A 21,278-nucleotide genomic window follows, 5' to 3' on the forward strand; every position below is an offset into this window, starting at 1 on the left:
AGTTGTCCCATGTGTATTGTTGACTACATTATTTTATTGCTTCAGAGAATGCGAGTAATGTTTTCATTTATGACTTCCAGGAGAGCCCCACGGGAGAGCTCGTTGACTGCGCCTTCTCCATACAGGCAGAGTCCAGTGAGCAGGAATCCTCTGAGGAAACAACCTCTGAACACCAGCTGAAATGTGACCCCGACTTTGAAGCTGGAAATGAAGCTCAATCCGGTGAAACATTCTGTGTTTCTGATGGGAACAAAACAGATGGGAACAGCTCAGAAGAGGGTGAGTTTGTCAATGACATTAAATGCTACAGAGAAGAATCCAGCTAATTTACCCAAGATTGTTCACAATAACTATTTGTGTCTGTGTGTGTTCAGGCGGGGGTTATGACTTGAAAGATGACCTCTCATTTGAACACCCCCAGTTCTCACCTGACACCATCCCTGAGTCCCAGCCTTTACCCACATCCACCTCCAACAGTCCAGAAGCTCCTAAACCTGCAACTGCAGCCCTTAACCGTTTTATGGTCTCACGATTCTCTATCACACATGTCTCCGATCCCCACACAGGCTCAGCAGCAGGTCTGTATTAACCGTCTTTCACACACAGTATATATTATTGCACAATGTTATTTAGGCACAGAAATATTATCTAACATTGAGAATCATCCAATATTTTTCAAGTCCAACTGAAATTAAAGTGCATAGTTAGATAGGTAACTTTCTAAATGGCCAATCAAATAGTTTAATTTTAAACCATACTTAAGTATAAAGCAGTAACGTTGGTGTTGTATCATAGGCAAAGCAAACGGTCCCAATGACTAACAACCAGACAGCAGACTGTACCACCACCAAGAGCATCAGACTTTGAACAACAGCCCACATTAACTTTCCTGCAACAACATAGTTGTCGGATATCAACTCTCTACATAGGCCTGAAATGTAGTTATGCCAGTAAAAGATTGAAGTTGTTGTGTCCTTCATTTTTATTGTTTGTGTGCAACTTTTCAAACACTGGTAGTGTAACACTATACATAGTCAATGTATTGGTGAATATTTGAAAGTTTCGGCATGCAAACTAAATTTGAATATGGTGAGGGAGGAAGTGAATTAGAACTGAGAACCACTGGAATATCATATCTTCTCTATGAGGGACAAACTGCCAGTTTTTAAAAGCTACTTACAGCACACAGGCAGATAGGTATTTGACACAAAATATCAACATATTTTGGGTGAAGTATCACTTTAAAGTCTTTGATTAGTCTCTTAAAATAAAAGCTGTGATACTTATATTCCAATCAATTGTTTCCAACAGGGAACAGTGAAGACAGTCCAAAAGATTGAGTACCCCACAGTCCTGACTGGAGGAGGATGAGTCCTGGTCCTTCTCAACACAGAAAAGCAGCATTATTATTATATCTAGATGTTTAACAGAATTTTATTTTTATCAACATTTGGGGCATCTGACCCTGGTGACCCTTTATGAGACAGTGCCTCATATTGTAGTGGATTACCCTCAATGATTTGCACACTTTTTTTTTTTTAATTTTACGAAGAAAGAATGATTGCTGCTTGTATGGTAACCTAACTGAGACAAACAGCAGCGTGAGTACAACATCAGATAATAAATATTGTAGAAATCATCAGTATATTCATTTTAACAAACAGAATATGACATTAACTTATTTCCTCAATGCAGCATCAGTTCCTGTTTGTGACCTTACAGGTCATCAAGCTAAATATGATTAAAAGGAGAAAAACAGTTAAATGACAGGCATCATAGCTGCTCCTCTCATTGGCTGCCTTTGTCCATCTGCTTCCCATCTGACTGTTACAGAGAGCAAAGCTTGTTGATTTTCACATAAGAAGCTGTGGTGGATTTCTCAACATAACTTTTTAACAGCCCCGGGTGGTGGTGGTGGTGGTGCTGATACTTAATTTGTTTCTCAATCCAAGTCATGATTCCAAATCATATTGATGCTGGGACTTGGTGGATTCAGCGTGCCATGTTAATGGTAAAGTAATCCAGGAAATCATGGTGTTGTCAATCCTTAATTACTGTTGCCACTCACTCTGAGTAATGATGACCTCCAGTTACCATATCTGTCTGAAGCACTTTGTATAGCCAAGCTGGGTCTTTATTTGTAGAAGTGATGCCTATGTTGCTCTACATCTTCCCATCCTGGAATGAAATATTTCAAAATGTGAGGTTTTCTATGTGTGTCCACAGTGCCAGCTACTACTAAGTTCACTTTATTTTCTGGCTTATAGCTTTGTTCATATCGCATTTCATCAGCAATAGAATTGACACCAAAGGGATAGAGAGGTGTTCCAACACAATTCGGCGGTGTCATGTCATAAATGTTGAATGTCAGTATTGTCCTTATGCATCTTTTCTATGTCTACGGATTGTCCATATTCTCATACATAATGTATTCTATTACATTTGTGCTGAATGCCTGGATCTGCGGTATACAAAAAAAAAGGAAGAAAAAAAACATTCAAAATATGACATCTCACGTATTGTATGAATGTTTTATCAACATGTAGCAGGTAGCTTGACTTGAATTACTACTGCTGTATTGACAGCTCCCTCCCCCCCTCTCTATCTTTCTGTAGCTCAAAGTGCCAATTCTGTTTCTTCTCACCTGGCCTTTTAAGTTCTGCAAGAAGAGAAAACGTCGCTAGTATTTTTGTACGATTTGAAAAGTTGCAATCCAGGATCACAGTCTCTCAATTTTGCCAAAGAGATACTACAAAGCCTATTGGCTAAAGGAGAAGGTGAGGTGGGCTGTTCTGTGCACCGGTAGTAATGCCATTGCTGTTTCCATTCTTCCCCTCACTCACTGCTATTGTACTATCCCAAATAAATCCAAATACTTTTTCCCCTTTTTGTCTGTGATATATTTATCTGCACTGATGTCAAAGGAGTTCCTTTTTTCTACAAAACCAACAAACAAAAATGAAAAACATGAACAACAAAACACATAAAAAGGATGATGTTTGTGCCCATTTAGATTTATTTTGGACAAGATAATTTATATGCACTCTCTGTACAGTACAGATATAATACAAACAGGGACAAAAGTGAGAAATGGACAATGAAAGCTATATAAAAGTAAAAAAAAAAAAAAAAGCATTTGAAACTTACTGCCAATGAGCTGTGTAATAAAAGCCTGATCATATCACTCAGTGTAAAGGACTCATCCATGGAAAACTGATATTTCCTAATGTCACGGTTGGTTTATTGCATTCCAAGAGGCATTTTAGCTCATTCATACAACCATACACATTATTGCTTTTCAATCACATACAGTTTCACTTCTGTCCACACTCATACTGTACCAAAGATGCCTCTGCCCTAAGCTTTCCTCTCAGATGAGGGTATAATACTGAGAATGAATGATCAAAAGCCACGATAATACTGTGCCTTATCAGATAAGCTACCACTCCAACAAAGCTAAATATATATATATATATAAAAAAAATGATTTGTTATGTATACACTGGATTTTGGCTATCTGGCAGTGTAGCTATTGCTGAAATTTAAAGAGAAGTAAAGAATAGCAATTCAAAATATTCTCGTATTATTTTGGTAGAATTGCAAATGCACTGTACTGGAGCTTGCTAAGCACAAAAAAAAAAAAGTCAACAAGCAAACAAACTTATATTTCAAGGAATATCAAAAATACAAGTTGAGTTGTGATGCACGTGCCCTCAAACCAGTTTAGAGAATGATTGGGTCAATGCTGCATGAAGCATATATATAAAAAGAAGTAGAAGGCACAGTTCCCACATAGAAATGATGGGTATACTGTATCATCACTAGTAAATATGTAGTGCTATATCACTTCACAAAAGCAGAATTATAGTTTAGTTACCAAATATCCAGCTTTCTCTGGCAGTATATAATCTACTCTGTGTGTCCAGTACATATTACAGTGATGCACTGAAAACTGTCACCGACCATCTTTTAGCCACCCTCAAGCCTCGCATAAACAACTAATGCAGAGTGTGTCCTCACAGCTCATTAATGTAAATAATCCTCAAATGAAATTTACAGTGTTTAGTGTTGAAAAAACAGAAAAAGAAATCCCATAGTAGAAGTGCTGATAAATAATAATGTGACGGCATCACTAGTAAAACCTATTTGCCATACCTTATCCACAACTTGGTGGGATCTAAGTAACTCATAACATCTATTGCCACACTTGCACTCGAATGCTCGGGGCTGAGACATTCAGTGTTTGTGGAAGCGTTTGCAAAACATCACAAAATTTAACAGGAAATTCTCTGAGTGAATTTCCATAGCAAAGAAACTAAATTCTTAGCAGTGTAACATGTTCCTTGAGGTGATATATCACCCCAGCCCCCTCGTCACACTTCTGGGCCCTCTTGTGAGAACATCATACAACTGAAACATGCCAAAGTCAGCAGTTTTCTTTCTCCTATTCAAAAGGGCCCATTAGTGGACAAAATGAGACAGCAGGCCGCTAGTAGAAGATGGGTGGAGATCGGTCATCAATGAAGGTGGGCCGGAGGTAGACCTCCATGGAACGGTCACTGTGGGGAGAGGAGGGGTGAGACAAGGAACAGTGACAGTTAGGTTGAAACTGTGACAAAATATAGATATGTGGGCATATATATATATATATATAGCCACACCCACAGAAATGGTCCTTGCTATAGTTTTGTTTTTTTTTTCTTTTTACAGTAAGCTGAGCAAACAGCTGCAGTATCTACTGTGAGTTTTAGCAAGCGTGTAGTGAGAAAACGCTACTAAAATATGGAAAAAGAACAGCTTGCGATAGGCACGCATGCAGGGTTAGTGTCTTCTCTGTAACATATTGTAATCAAAGTAATTCTTTTACAACCCAAGACCTGCTGGACTGACAGAATCAAATACTGCCACATCCGTAGAGGCCAAAGGACAGAAAAGACCAGTGATTTCCAGCATCCTACGGCAGCCAGACAGCCAATGAGAGCAGAGAGCACCAGGCAGTAACAGAGAGAAGGAGAAAAGTGATTGGCTGGCTGAAAGGCAATGGAGGCTGGTGACTTACGGAGGTCCTGTTCCCTCAGAACCGAGACAATTCTGGACCCAAACTGGAAGGTAAAGAGAACCTTTGGGTTTGAATGGCTCATCTCTCAGATCATGCATGGGTCACATTTTGTAACAACACTGCTGGTTAGTCTGGTGCAAGATGAACATACTATTGGGTTGATAATAAAAACTAACTGAAATGAGGGATGGAAAACAGAAGTACACATTTCATGCTCAACATGCCCTACACTGTATGCTCCTTTTCAAATCCCAAACTAAGACGTGTAAATGCAATGCGGTCAACAGGCTGGGGTTCTGAAGTTGTGTATGTTAAAATGTGTGCATCGTTACTTTTATCAGAAAATACAAGTCAAAAAGAAACAAAAAAATACTGTAAGTACAATCCAAAAAAAAAAAGGAAAAATAAGCAAGCAGGAAGAGTTCAGATGCTCACAATATGCATACTGTACTCAACAACAACAACAACACCACCACACACACACACACACACACACACACACACACACAGCACATTCTATGGGAAAAGGTCAGGATGAAACTGCATGCTGCTTGAAATGATTCACGCAAAGGCGGAAGTTCTAAAAAACGGAAATTAGTTTAAACATTTAATGGGGTGTAGGAGGAGATCAGTTTAGAGCCGTAACTTTTGAAACAAGGAAAACGTTCAACAAAGCTGAAAATGTCATTGTCACTGACAGAACAGACTTCTCGTCAGACCAGACTGTTTATTAATATATAGAGATATGTTTTATTTAGAATACCTTTGTAAAAAGTCACCATACATTCAAGGTCAATTTTCAGTATCACATTTTTCTGGTTTCCCTCCACAGCATGCATAAGATAAACACTTCAACTAATCAGCAGTTTCTCATTGTTTCTGGAAATATTTTGTTTCTTTTACAAGGACAATAACTTTTTAAAAGAAAAGACCAAAAAAACTACAAAGCCACTCAGGGAATACAATCATAAATAACACTGAGAGCTGCAAAAGCCGTGGTTGTCATATAACCTAAAACTAATTCACAGCTGTTATTGAGGAAACTCAACAGAAGATCCAGGACCCCTGCGAACTCGCTGTAGCTTCAGTAAAAAGACCAAACCGAAGATTACTCACTGGAGTGAGGCATTTTATTTTAAACTGACGATTCTGGCAGGAAGTTCAGCAAAGAATGGCTGTGGGGCCGAGGGTGTAAAATTTATATGAAAACATGTTTTTTTTGCAATGACCATGATGCAGTGCAATTTGGTGGACTGACGGAAACAATTTATATATATAGATATATATACCGTATACTCTTGAAGCGCAATTTGAAGATTTGCTTCATTGCACATAAAGTATGTGTTTAATAGGAAAAAGAAGCAAAGTAAGGCAAATATGACACACACCCTCTGGACGGAAAATCAAGTCTAGCACTGACACAAGGAAGCACAGCGCGACCTACGGGATCTCTCGGAACAGAAACACAGTAATCTGCTGCACAGCCTTACTTTGAACAAAGCTTTTTTTTTTTTCTTTTTTTTTGAGCATGTGTGTTGGGTGGGAACTCGATAATACTGGGCCCACGTGTGCTTAAAAAGGCCATTCAGCCAGTGGCTTTAGTACAATGACATTGAAGTCTTTTGGCACTTGTACAGTACATGAACATGTCCTTTAGTTTGACAAAATGACACAACCATGTACATGCATGAAAGACAAGCAGTAGCAAAGGCAGTCTCTTGAGAGATCAGTCCGTGATGGTGGACTGTGATCAGAGATAGAGTATTCAGAGTCCATATCGCTGCATGCCGAGCAGGTAGGCCCCGCTCTGGCTCTCTCGCTCAACGCAATCCTCCACCCACCAACCGCTACTGTCCACACCGACACCACCAGCAGCAGCACCCAGGATGGACGGAAGGAGGAAAGGAGGGACCCGGGGAGGAAGAGAGGACAGAAAGGAGGGATGAAACTGGCCTCTTCCACTTGGAGAAGGGGTGTGTGGAGGCAGAGGAGGAGGAGGAGGAGAGGTGGAGATAAGTGGACAGGAGGGAGGCTAAGAGGAGGTAAAAGATGGGGAGGAAGAGGCCCCTGTGCTATCCGGAGCTGTCTGTGTCTGTCTGTATGTCTGTTCTCACACAGTCGAAATCAATTTGCCATCAGGACTGTCACTGTGGAACAAAGAGAGAAGGAAGCTTGCCAGGTCGGACACACTCAGAGAGAAATGGAGAAAGACAAGACAAGCACAAGGAGGCACGGTACAGTTTAGGAGAAGTGTAGGTGGGGTCAGGAATTCTATGTCGCCCCACATACAGCTACAACTCCAAACAAACCTGCCGTGATCAGGAAGATTGGACTTCCAATTCCCTCATCAACGCTTTTTTTGCGAAATCTCAAAGTGGTTGCATATTATTGCCCACGTCAAGCACATTTTGTGAATATCTGTCACTAAAAGGTCAGCAAAAGACCCAAAAGATACTGTTGATGAGAAAATCAAGTCATCTCCTTAGCTGGAGGGATGCACTGTTAGATTAGTCTGTTGGGGGTGAATACACCCTGCAGGACAGTGTTGTCTCAAAATACTGATACAGAAACAAAACACATTCAGAGCAGACAAGAGTATGTAAAACAGCTTGACACTGGTGCCCAACGCTCCAGGCTGACAAGCAGTGATGACTGAGATGAATTCAGCATGATGTCTACTGTCACAGCACATACCCCAAACACCGATACGAGCGCACTTACAATCTTGGCCATTTATTTCACTCTATCTCGCACACTCTGTCTCTCACTCAAACACACACATTTATATACATGTACAGAAGGATGTACTCCCTGGATTGTACAGAAACAGGCACAGCATAATTCCTAAACCTAACCTCACACAACCTTGGCGAGTCAGCTTGGACTTGATAGGATTACAGTACAAATACACTGGGCCAAGAGCACTCTGACAATAAACACTGACCCCCGCTACACTGCATTCATTACTTTAAAGAGCTATAAAAAGTAAGAGCAAAGAGGGAAGGACAAAGAAGACAGTTATAAAAAAAAATAAAATAAAATAAAAAATATTCCAAGGAAAGTGTGCATACATCTCACAAGGCTGAGATTTTAACAGTGCAGCAAATTTATTGCTTAAGCTAAACTATTTTAATTACAAAAGCTGAAATCATCAGTCTAATTAAACCGACCAGCTAATCAGCAAAATAAAATTGATGGTCAGTCATTTTGATGACTCATCTACATTGAATCAGTTGTTAAGATTTACTTTTTACTTGTTAATCATAAATTGCATATTTTGGGGGTTTGGACTATTGTTTAAAAAAAAGAGTAATTTGAGAATGGCTCTCTTTATTCACTATTTTTTTTACATTTTAATGACTTGATAAATAACTGAGAAATAAATATGTAGATAACAACAAATAGTACTTATAGTACTTATGTAAATTTTGTGACTGTACTTTGTTTCAGACCCCACTGAAGTGTCTTAATACCATACTAGAGAATATTCTTTGTTTAGTTATTGTACTAACACAAAATGATGCAATATGTGCTGATGGACACCACTGTATACTAGTTGCCTTGATGTTTTAAATCTGTGATGGGTTTCACCGGTTTGGAGGATACAATATGCTTACAAACTTTTTCCTGGATGCTAAATTATTTCTGCCTCCAAACCTGTCAACCAAATGGCTCTTCTCTGGGATTTCTAGTGTTAAAATGTTTATGTAGCCTTTCACTGGGACACCGCATATGTTAAGCAGTTGCCTTGCTGTCTCTTGAATGTTAGTGTGTAGAAACCCAGGTGAAGAGCCGTTTATCTGAAGTGACTGGCTCTCTTATCTTCCTTTGAAAGGTCACTACTTTAAAAATTAACACAAGTTTAACAACTCAGATGGGAGCAGCAGTCGTATTGGTCAGAGCAGGGAAGAAAAGGCACTTACCTTGTGGCAAAGCGGCCATCATAATCCTCAATAGCAGGCTGAAAAGATAAAAGAAATGTTTGTCACTTTTTTGTGCTGTACCCGCTGTACTTGCATATAAACACCAGATGGCAGCAGAAACTCACAGGTCCCCTTTTCAGTCACCGCAGGATTACTCATATCCAATTACGCAACACAAGACTAAACCATACGGGGGCTTCAAATTAACTGAGAAAGAGTAACAAGTGTTTTTTGCATTGTTCGTGGATACTACACATGTTAAGTTGTACCTACCTGTGTGCCAAAGCCTGCCATGCTGTAGGGACGTGGGCGGGTCTGTGCTAGGCTCTGTGCCAGCAGCCGGGCGGTCAGGCCATAGTCAGGTGTGGGCAGTGATCCATCATTCTCCAACAAGTTCCCTGTGCTGCTACTTTTCCCGTGGTGCAGACTGGGAGGGGAGGGAAAGAAAGGCTTCAGACTTGGGCTCAGTAAGTTGACACACACTTAATGACAGAAAATTGCTACATACTTCACTTTGAGCTTCTCACTGTCGCTGTCGGGCAGCACACGTGTGTAGGAGAATGGGAACCAGCCACGCCTGAGAGAAGCCAAGACCTTGTTAAGCTTGTATTCCAAGTATGGGACAAGTATGTGTCCATTCCCACAATGTGGATTCACGGCCAAATATAATAAATCAATACATTACTTACATCTTGTTCTTTTCATTCTCCCCATAGTGCCAGCCATCGCGGGCTTCAGGCACTAGTAGGGTGATGACATCTCCCTCTGAGAAGCTGAGCAGGGTGCCGTTGTCACCCGCAGCATGGGAGAAGATGGCCTGGACACGAGAGCGCCCGTTCTTTTCCAGGCCTGCTGCCATGGAACTGGACCTGGGCAGGGTCCGTGTCTCTCCTGAAGAGTTTGCATGCAGATACGAAACAGATGAAGAGTTCACAAATGCTCTGGAGTCTGCAGTGCTAACTCGACGTAACATTTATGTCCTTTTAGGCACAGGCAAGCAAATGTTCAAATATCTGCAATTTCCTAAATGCGCTTTTCAACATTGTTTGTAAGCTTCCATATATCACAGCCAGAATAGTGGATATTCTGGTAAAATCACTGTAAAATATGAGGCTACAGATGAGATGATAGCAGTTTATATCGCTACTTCTCCTTTGTGACACTGAAGAGCAACACTTCTCAACCTTTGCAGCCCAAAGGCCAATAGTCTAATTCAAAACAGAAGTTGGTAAGTCATATGAGTGATTGCAACTATTTATGTGATGTTAAAAGCCTCCTTGAAATAAAATAAAATGATAGAAATAGATATGAGGCTCAATCAAAAATTCTGCTTGTGGTTTTCTTGCTGCAGTGCTACTGTTGCTCATTAAATTCTAGCCGTGTTCGGATATCTTACCCACGGGGTTCTTATTCTTGGCGGGAGCAGGCCTGCGAACAGGGAGGGTGTTGGAGTAGACATCGCTGACCTGTCTCTGGGGCTGAGCCTGGGATTGGCCCTGTGCCTGGGTCTGAGGGGACGAAGGCCTGACTTGGGACACAGACATGGTCCCTCCATCCGTCCAATATTCCTCCCCATGGACTCCTGTTGTCCCATTGACCATGGACATACCATCAGGGCCCATCAACCTCTGGAATAAACAGATGTGTGGATTCAGTAGGTAAAACAGTGAAAATGACTACCTTATGAAAAACTAAATATGTTGATGATAAGAACTGTGCTTTATAACACAAATACACAAGAAATAATAATTAAAACCCCAAAACCTTATTAAGGATGGAAAAAGAAGAAAATAAAAATAGAGATCATTTCCTGAACTCACCGCTGGGTGTCCCAGTCCACTGCCCATGAAGACAGCCAGTTCCGGGGGCACAGGAAGAGGCTGGGCCCCGGGGATAGGGTCTGAGATGACCAGGTTGGATTTGGAGGTATGCAGGGGACTTGTTCCCCCCAGGGCAGCAGAGCCCATCTGCTGGGCCAGGAGCATGGCCCTCTCTGGCAGCTTGTTGGGGTCTGAGCAAGCCTGTTGCCACATCGGGATCTTCTGGGTCAGAAGGTCTTTACCCTGGAGGAAGGAGGGAAAGATCGGAGAGAAGAGATACTGATGTAGCTGCAGTGTGACCAGAGCAAAAAACACTCTGTCAAGCATTTTCTTTTGGTAAACTTTCAATATTGGCACACCCAACCGTGTCAGACGCAGGTACACTGCAAAGTGTTGCTTTACAAAAGAACGCACTTGTCTCGCTTAGCATCACAATATTTTTTGAATATATTTGTATTTTAAAAACTTCTTGCAATAATAATCTTAAATAGCCAATACTCCACCCCTTCTGTCTGCACAGACGTGGGCCAATTATTATTCTGTTCTATTATTATTCTTTCTATAACTGACCGTGACAAATGTACAATCTGTCACCATATATTCCATTCAAGCTTGTTCGTTAGATGGACTGACTCCCTGTTCTCTTAAAAAAAAAAAAACACAGTTCAGTTCTTAAAAGGTTTTTCCTCACTCTGTATCCTTGACCAATGCCCTTTGCACAGCTATGATAATGTGCTGCGTGGGAGAGGATGTGGGACAGACCAACATACAACCGAGCTGCCCACTCCAGCATCTCGCAGCCTGTGGACACGGCTGTTCTTCCTACGACCACAGAAACGGACAGACAGAAATGCACACATTTCTGTATGTACAGTATACATGCACAGACACACATGCAAAACAGACAGCTTTGTCCCTCTGTATGTGCTAATTTGTAGCTCTCACCAACTCTTTCGGTCTCTCTCTCTGTCGCACACACACACACACACACACACACACAAAAACAGAAAAACACACACCAGGAACCCTCTGGGAGAGGGTTCTTCAGTTTGCTGTAGGTGAACTCTTCCCACGCACACCCCCCCATCCTGATTAATGACTAGACGCCATGTTGAAAAAAGAGGCGGCAGCACACACACACACACACACACACACACACACACACACACAGTTCTCCACCAGCCACATCTTTAGGCTAGCAGTTCACACCCACCAGTAATCCCAGGAGACTGATGTACTCAATTACCCAAGAATATCATATTCTTTGGTAACAGATAGGCATACATTTGTAGCACTCAGGGAGACATAAAAACAAGCATAAAAAATGACTAAAGCTTGGTTAATAATGCTCCATTACCTCTGATGGTATGATACAGGGGGGAGTCTGTTTCAGATGTTCTTTGCTTCAAATGTCAACAGCAATGTGAAAATAGCAAGCAGCTATTATAAAATTCTCTAGTGACTGTTGTAAACAATATTGGTGAGAAACAATTTTCAACTCTTGTCCTGTTTGTAGCTCTGAGCTTTGATTTCAACCGTCTTTCTCTACACTCACTGTTTTGATGCTTTTCCTATTAACACCTTTCATGAAGCGAACGAGCGAGGCAATAGTTCTCGGCACAAAAAGGTGTCCAGGTGCTCGAAGGTGCAGTGATGGATTACAGCCTCAGATAAGCCTGTCAGCTGGGCATTGTCTACCGTCTTAATGAATTCTTAAAATGAAGAGGCCCTTATGGGCGGTCAAATCTAATGCGACTTTGAATTATACATCTCCTAGTATGCTCTTTTGGCAGAACAATGGTCTACAACAGTTGAGTTTCATATAAAACAGAGATAACAGATGGGGAGTAGCTGGCTAGAGTCAACACTATAGCACAAGGCTATCAGTTGAGTTTTATAAATTCATCTAACAAGGTTTTAATGCATCCCTTTTTGAATATGATGGACAGAAAATGTATTCCTGATTAAATGAAAGATCAAAAGAACTGAATACAAGCTGAGCTCCACTAGTCACTGAGGTGCCACTGCTAACAAGTATTTGAAGATTGAACAAATTATTCAAGGAAACAACAGTTATGTCAATAATCTCATATCTGTGCGTGGCCCTTATTCAAGGCCCTGAAAGCCAGTTTTCTCAATCGACTTGCTGATGAGAGTGATAAAGACACCATGCACTGCTGAATTTTGAACAGGGTTGCTTGTTTCAAATGAAAGGGTTCAGCATTTTCCTGAATGTTCTTTCCTCTCTAACTGATTGCAAGCGGGCGGAGCTGAATTGGAAAAGCATTATGTAATGTGCTTTTGTGGCCGTCATTGTCAATCAGATCTAATCAAACCACACACACACACAGTCCAGATATGGGAGATCTGAGTCAGATATGAGTTTAGGAGGGTAAAACTCTTTTTTTAGTTTGGTTTTTTTAGTTTTTCGGGCTTTAAAGTGGCAATATTAACTTAAACAGAGTTCAGTACTAAATATGAAATATACTCTTATCTATGAATAATTCTGTGGTGCTACTGTATCCTCTTATTCTTCTTTGACAGTAAAAGATCTTTTTAATCATCTTGAGCTGGACTCACCTTGCCATGGTAGGCGCTGCTGTTCTTGGCCACGGCACACTGGCGGTCCACCAGGAAGCAATATCTGCGGCGCTCTTCAGACAATGCTGTCTTATATCCCTCAGCAATGAAGGTGTCCAACTCAGTCTGCTTACTGCTGATGGTCTCCACAAACTAGTGGGAAAAACACAAATAGACAAAATTTACCACATGGGACATTTCAGTTAGACATAATATCTAGAGGTTTGTACAAAAGGATCACAATTTGCCAGTGATCTCAGCACTGAAAAGTTTTTCTTTTATTCCGCATGCCCAATTACTGTTGTTACAGATTTTACAAGTGAGACAGTGAAGATGAAGTATTGATTAGTGGTGCTCTGCACATCTTTCATAGTTAAAAAAACAAAAACCTTTTCACAGTTAGTGGGTAAGGCCTGTGGACAGAAGGTCAAGGAAAATGTCCAAGCATCTAGCTAACATGTGTTCACACAGAGACAGCAGACAGCAGCTGAGAGCAAAGCCCACAGCAGAGGCAATGAAACAGACAGCAGAATATATTTTACTAAGGCTAATGATCATAGTGCTCATTATAAAATAGGTGAACAAGCGGAATAAAAAATTTGCTGGAATGTGATGTCTTCGGCCTGCAGTTACTCGCTTCCCCTCTTAATCCACACCTGGTTTGCTTTACGCGGCCATATGGAGCTCAGATGCTCCAGTGCTGAAAGCACAGAAAATATTCTAAACCAGGTCATGTTTGCAGTTAAATGTTGGCATTATTCTATTTTTTCTGTAAAACTATATTCTAAAGCTGAAATAACAAACCCCCTGTTTTCTTCAGGCTTCTGGATACTCTTCAAACTGGCAGTAAATTATCATGATAACTGTCAACATTTATCAATACGGAAAGATTTACTGTGGTCGTACTTTTTGCCATGTCCTCCAGCACTACAATTACACACATTCACATTTAGAAGCTGTACAGTCCAATACAGTTGTGGACTAACAATTACTGCACAGCTCTACTGGAGTGATTAGGGGCTAAGTGCACCCCGGCGGTAATATTTCTGCATGGAAAGAGCCTTACTCAGTAACTTTCTCTGGTCAGACCTTCCCCGCCGAGTGCTACCGAGGCATGGCAATTAAGCCCAAAGATCCTGCAGTGTGGGGGAGGAGCTGCTCACAAAGAGCCATTAATCCATTTTATATGTCAGACAATAGCAAATAACAGGTGTGCTCACGTCTGTATAAGAGTAACAGCGACAGAAGGGGGGGTAAGGATCCAGCGCTGCCAGTTTGTCTTAGCATGAGCACTCTAACAATGTACAACGTCAGAGAGAAGTAAATACACAAATAAACACACAAATACACCAACACATGCACAGACGAAGTGGTCAGTAACAGTGGTAAGAATCTATAGAGGAGGTTTCAAAGAGGAAGTGGCAGTTAGTCGTTTTTGTGAGCGTGTGCATATGCACGTCAAGCATCGTATGTTACAAATGGCAGAGTTTGCATGACGATAGCTCAGAGACTGAGATTCTGTACTCTCAAAGTAGGTCGACTGTGTCCAGCTTCATGGCTTTAACGCTAACATCTGATGATAAATGCTGACCTAGAAGAGTGTTATATTTACTCGCAATGATTTGGCCTAGATAAAACTGTTTTAGGGGTACTGGCTGATGTGAACTTTGTTATAGGGTATGTTTCTCATATATAACTGAAATCAAACGCCGACACACATGCTTCTTTTGGTGCACAGGTAAAGCTGGCTTGTCATGAGTAATCAAAAAAAAAAATCACTTTATTCAGAATGCTTACAAAGATAAAAATGTCAACCTTGTTTTTGCTGACACGTCTCCAGTAATCCCAAATGGGAAAGACGAGCACTACATCATGTTTGTGAATAATTCTGTAAGTTTAGTCATTTCAGTCTCAGCCACAGGAGAGAAGAAATGATCACAATCCACACTGCTATTGGTGCTATGGGGGTGATTAATGTTTCCTCAAGTTCAGTATTCACAAAGTTTCACTTTAAATTCAAGACTGAAGAAAAGACTAATGAAGTTTGTTAAGTTCCTCCCAGCAGCCAAGAGTAAGTTCCTGTGGTGCAACCACACAGTGCAGATGTATTTCATTTAGTAACCACCAGGGCACACTGCTTCCCCGCTGCCAACACCCACAAGGTTAGTTCACTGGAATTCAAAGAAAAACTTAAGGTGGCTAAATGACACACTGAACACAAACACGTTGAGGAAGAAATCCACCAACACCATCACACAAATCCTCAAAAGTAAGTTGTCAAGAGCCTGATCTTATCCTGTTCTCTCTGTGCACCTTAAGGTCAAACTAGCTGCTCTGAAACTGGTTCAGTTAGTGGCGACTTTCAATTTGCAACAGACACAGCGTTCACTTAAAAGGCTAATCGTGGCCTCAACAAGGTGACGAGCCCCGCCGTCTTGTCAAATCCACATGGCCCAATTCTTCAAGCATTCAAAAGGTCACCAGAGTAACCCAAGACAATGAGTGCAGCGGGAAGAGCACCAGGCCATTATTATATCTGAGCAACTTCTGGTTACATCATAGACTTGTTTTGTAAAGGCTGTGAATATAAATGAAACTTGCTGCATGTCGATGCAGTTCTTATTCAGACTTTAACTGATCTGTGTGTCCCCTGACACTGACATATTCAGTGCAAAACCATAACATGCCAGCAAAAAACTGCATGTGTCATTACACACTCTGCTACACTGAACACTAACACAGATTCCAGTGCAGTGGAGGGATTCACAGCCTTCCAAAGTGCAGATTAAGGATTCACAACAAACAAAACTGTTTATTCTCCTTTCCATTACTATAGGGATGCAAAATCATTTTTCTTGCAGAGTTAAGAGCTGCTTAGGTCTGCTCTTCTGTTCCTTCATCATCAGCACTCCAGTGAATCAAAAGGAATTGTATTAAAAAGCTCTGGGGCACAACAGAAAGCACGTACACCTACAGGACCTGCTTGATTCGGCTGCACGCGTATCTACTACATTTGCACGTCAATACACCCCTTTTTTCTATATCTGTATGAATCCATAATTCAAGGTTGGAATTATTTTTCAATTCGAAGACACCACACTAAAGAAACCCAGAGATTATCAAACATTTTCAGATATTAATTTCGTATCCTGAGCTCCGACTCTCCCTGTCTCTGTCTGGGCTCTTATTAACAGCCGGTGCGTCGCAAAGGCGTTTATCTAGATGAAACCCGTTCCTACAGTACCTTGGTCCACTCCACTGAACTACATAATGAGCTGATTATCATTTTGGCAGAGGCCTTAACCATTGATGAGATGGCACAGTGAAAAGTGTGTAAGGGCAGGAGAGAACAGGGAGAGGAAGAAAGACAGACAAAGAGACAGGCAGCAAAGTGGGAGAGACAACAGCAAAGAGCGTGAGAGCGAAAGAGGGAGTGATGAAGACGGCGATCAATGAAAGGCGCCCGCCATCTGCGTCTGCTGCCAGACTGTGCTCAGACATACTTTACTTTTTAATGAAAAGAGAGAAGATAAAAAGGAAAACTTCTCTTCTGCTAAAATAACACAGATGTGGTGGAGGAGGACGAGGGGGAGGAAAAGTTGAATTCGTCTGAGCAACTTTTACTTGCGCTTTCTCAACTGCCTCTTATTGCCCGAGAAAAACCATCTCTCCCTGCTCAAATTAAACTAAACACCCTTGGAAAACACGCCTGAAGTCGGCCACTATCAAAGCCTTTCTAGCTGGATGGCTATCATTGTGGAGTGCAGGTCTCCCTCTCTGTGTGTCGTCCTCCCCGAGGGACTCTGGCACAAACGAGTTGACTTTTCTCTCACACGCCCACGGCCATGATATGATCAGTGAAAGTGAGCAGGCTCAAAATGAGAAAGGGAGATTGATTTTCCTTTTCACTGCTAACCGACTGTACGTTATGAGCCCGGAGCCTGATGAGCTCAATCCTCTGCACAGATGAGCCCAACTGATCAGTCACACAGACTCGGTAAGACAGTGGGGTAATGCCACTACTCTCCACGTCCCTAATGCAGGGCTGGATACTGAATACAAATTACCTGGCAAAATGTAGTCTAATATGAATACTTTTGGATTACGTCCTATATTTAAAAAATGGTTTGCCATAAAATTTTCCACCTTCTTAAGGTATCTTCTTAAAAATCTCAAAAAATCTGAAATGCAAATACATGTCACAATTTAAAGATATAATAGAAAATGTTATCGAGTAATCACTGACAAAGTCATTATCATCGCACACTTTATCAAAAGTAATCTGGGCTGATTACATAATTCTCATTCCATGTAATCAGTTATCATCTGTCACTATATTGATCTCAATCCACCACTAGACTGTATAATACAGGCTCATCTACCCTCAGTGAAACGCAGAATCGGTGAATCTGTAAGCTTTCGTCTGCTGTCATTGGGATAACAGCTGAGCACATTTGTGCTGATTGTGTGTTTTATTTTTAATGTCACTGCAGCCTTTTGCAGCCCCTCAACACAAGCTTTACTACTACTCATAAGGCTATATTGAAGGCTTAACTGCAGGAAATGCACTATTTTTTAGATTTTATCAAATTAATTATTTCTACTTTAGATTTTTTTGGACAACACTCATTGGACACTGATTTACAATAAAAGACTCCCACATTCTTGATTCTGTTCTGTGTTGTACCTTATGTCATACTGGAAACCTTTCAAAGGTTTAATGACGGCGCATGTGCCTTTCAGACAGGAACATGTAACAACCTGCCTTTCTCGACTGAGATTTACTGGCTTAGTGCACTCAAACACCCCTCCTATCCCAAGCCCTGCTCCATGCAAAATCTGACTGCTGCATACAGACACACACACGCACATGTACACACACAATAACTTTGACTCCTTAAGATGACACTTCATATAACATCTCCTCATGGCATCCCTGACACAGTGGAACAAACTCAATATAACACAGCAGTCAGATCAATCCAGCACTGCCTTACCATCTGTGACAGGATAGGGCAGATGAGTGTATGTGTATGACTGTATAAACTCAGATCCCTGGACAATGGAGAAGTTTTCATGCCAAAACATTGCTTCCATAAGTGTTGGTAGAACTGTGTTTCATGGTTCATCTGATTCTGCAGCAACACCAACAGGAGCTCAGAAATTACCCTGCAAGCCTTGACCTGTTAGTCTGAGATTTTTGTTTTCATCCCTCCAGGCGGTCTGACTTCCAGCCTACAGTGAAATCCTCGAGAAGGAACAGCAGTCACACTTTCGCCATTTTCTGCTGCATCATTTTTTTTTCTCAATTTGACAGCAAAACAGGCGTGTGTGTGTGTGTGTTTGCAAGTAAGCTGGTGGAGTGACGGGAAACTAAATGCAAAAAATAACTGATTAACTGCAACACTGAAGGTTCATTCCAACAAATCAAAAATCACCTTAACTCGTCTGTCGGAGGTGGCTTTGCTGTGGAAATAATCACATGTTGGTGACACCCACAGCAACAGACATGACTGCCTCAGTTTGACATATTATCTTTTTGACAAGTTGTGAATGTTGGCCGTCTGACTCCTGAAGACCGAAACTGTGGCAAAAAGCTACAAGAATGTTTAAGCACACACACCCTCTGTGTACCATGACATGAGCACCTAACAAAATAAAGGCATTTTTATCGTTTCTGTATAAAGCAAACTTAGAGCTATATGCACACACAAAACAAAAACAGTTCATCTACACAGCAAAGTGCAACTGAATAATGTGTTTCACATAGGTCTTCAGTGTCCAAGAATTAGAAATGGAGATTCCTGACTAAAAACACAAAAACTTAAAGCAAACGAATAGAAACTTCAACATAAAAACTCCCAGCAAGATGTCATATGATAGATCACCAAGCACACTGTATGTCTTCTCATATATATATAAAATAATATGTATTATTATTGGTAATATGTATTAACTGTGTAAATAACAAAAAATGAAAAAGGGTAAATAACACTATTATTTGCCATATTATCTCTATTATCTATTATCTCCTCACTGAACGACTGAGTCACTTATTTTGCAGAGTATACAAGCCTATGCTCATTCTGTTAAAAGCCTCATCAAAGACATGTGCCGAAACACACTGACAGAAGTAAATTTGTGCTCTCTTCCAGTACATCAATTAAAGCTGCTGACTTATTTTCTTTTACACGTGTGTCTATGCGCCTGCTGTACGTGCGTGTAGACGTGTGAACGATTGGCAAAAGCACACAACTCATAACCAAACCTCCACTATTTTGCCTTCCCACTCAGGGCACCTCGTAGCCACTGCCTCCACCCCCATCCTTGCTGTTTTGTGCTTTACTTTATGAAGAATAAAGTCATTATTTTGCATAAAGATTCATGACGCTCCAGCCATCACCCACGTGCACACAGAGTCTGCTAAAACTAATTACAACATTGATGCAAACTCGCTATTATAGGTTTATATTTTAATTTTTTTGTATTTTGTACCTTTGCTTGTTTTACCGTTGCATTCAAGATGGAAGTCCATTTTGCCGGGTAAATGAGGCATTTCTGTTCTATTTCTGAGAACTAATGTGGTATCACACCTTGCTCAAAAACCCAGCAAGAGGCTCACCTGCATCTCCTTCTCTCCATATTTTGAGGGGTTCTTGCTTCCCTGGCTCTTCCTGCGCAGTTTCTTCAGTTCAGCCTGGCACTTCTCCAGGCTCTCCCCTTTGCTCTTGTGTTCCATCTGGTATTTCTTCAGGGCAGCCTACGTGGGGCAACAGGCAGAGCACAAACGCTAAATTAGGACCACAAATTAAAAAGCCTGGGTGAGGGAGGGTGGGTCGTAGATGAGCAAATATCTAACACCAATGCCAACTTATTTCTGAGCGTTTTTGGGCCAATTCCTGCCTCACAAACGGCCACTGGCCACAAAAAGCCACTGGGTTCATCTCATTTCACTGCAGTTTGAAATCTTGCAGAGCCTTGAAATGTCAGACAGACACAGAACCATTAAAAAAAAATAAATAACTAAAAATTGTTGAAGCTACATTATTGTGAGGCACTGCAGACGCAAGCAGAGATTGTTTGGAAAACAGCTTTGACATATGAAATTTCTTAATCAAAGAAACAAGCAAATTCACACGACTCTCTCAGATCTACGCTGATTATTTGCCTTCCTGGTTTGATTTTGTAACAACAAAAGCAAGTCACTGTGTCTCTTAAAAGATCCCATGTAATTAATTACCAATTCATTAATCAAGAAGACTTCAAGTGGGTTCTCTCTGAGAAGTGAAAATAAATCAGCAGAAGCCTGCGAAGTAAAAACTAATGTGTGATTTGTAGAGCAAGCAGAGTGACTGGAGTATCCTTCTACAGACAGAGTTTATTTATTTAATTTGCTTATTTAATTATTTATTGCAAATAACAACTTTGTTTCTGGGCTGTACCAGCTCTGTTGCTGTAGTAACTGTGTCTTGTGTGACAAAGCTCATGCGGTTTCCCTACAAGGCAAATTAGCAGTGGAGAGCTTATGCATGAGGGTTCAGCACCCACATTTGCATTCTGTACGATGCTGAGGATGTAGTTATCCCTCTAGGTATCAAGGGCCCCCAAAAAAAAGCTTTTGCTGTCACCGGAAGACCAGCAGCACAATGCATCTAGTGTTTGGATTTCATAGCAGAAGGTGTTATTTGTTCTGTAGGTCTAAGCTGGGCTGGAAAACTAAAAACAACTTTCTTTTTTTTTTTTAATTTCCTCCACTGCTGATTGATTTTCGAAGCCAGGAGCTGTTCTAAAATACTGATTCGTTCTGTAGGTTTCCAATTGAAACTGACCACAAGATGCCTTTTGCGCTGGTGATGTCTGAACCAAATATCAATGAATGACTCATCCCTTTCATTC

The 21,278-nt window shown here is 41.0% G+C and overlaps 2 protein-coding genes across 10 annotated transcripts in view; one reads left to right on the top strand and one right to left on the bottom strand.

Annotated features, from left to right (window-relative positions):
* aatka (apoptosis-associated tyrosine kinase a) overlaps positions 1-2,881 on the top strand; it is a 30,483-nt gene extending 27,602 nt beyond the window's left edge. For 3 of the 5 annotated variants that reach the window (XM_046414407.1, XM_046414405.1, XM_046414409.1), the window contains 3 exons: positions 81-279; positions 375-578; positions 1,312-2,881. In XM_046414407.1, coding sequence (XP_046270363.1) covers positions 81-279; positions 375-578; positions 1,312-1,340 — 432 coding nt within the window. In that variant the 3' untranslated portion in view covers positions 1,341-2,881. Of the gene's footprint in view, positions 1-80; positions 280-374; positions 579-795 lie in introns of those variants that run through there. The other 2 variants (XM_046414406.1, XM_046414408.1) reach the window with 2 other exon arrangements.
* Positions 2,882-2,993: 112 nt separating this feature from the next.
* The window catches only part of baiap2a (BAR/IMD domain containing adaptor protein 2a), a 49,687-nt gene continuing 31,402 nt past the window's right edge, over positions 2,994-21,278 (bottom strand). The window contains exons 6-15 of one of the 5 annotated variants that reach the window (XM_046414415.1): positions 20,005-20,142; positions 13,383-13,535; positions 10,803-11,045; positions 10,379-10,610; positions 9,672-9,873; positions 9,491-9,559; positions 9,256-9,409; positions 8,983-9,020; positions 5,060-5,102; positions 2,994-4,559 (exon numbers count right to left, since the gene is read on the bottom strand). In XM_046414415.1, coding sequence (XP_046270371.1) covers positions 5,075-5,102; positions 8,983-9,020; positions 9,256-9,409; positions 9,491-9,559; positions 9,672-9,873; positions 10,379-10,610; positions 10,803-11,045; positions 13,383-13,535; positions 20,005-20,142 — 1,257 coding nt within the window. In that variant the 3' untranslated portion in view covers positions 2,994-4,559; positions 5,060-5,074. The other 4 variants (XM_046414413.1, XM_046414412.1, XM_046414411.1 and 1 more) reach the window with 4 other exon arrangements.

Source organism: Scatophagus argus, chromosome 16, assembly GCF_020382885.2.
Source record: "Scatophagus argus isolate fScaArg1 chromosome 16, fScaArg1.pri, whole genome shotgun sequence".
NCBI classification, from domain to species: Eukaryota; Metazoa; Chordata; class Actinopteri; family Scatophagidae; genus Scatophagus; species Scatophagus argus.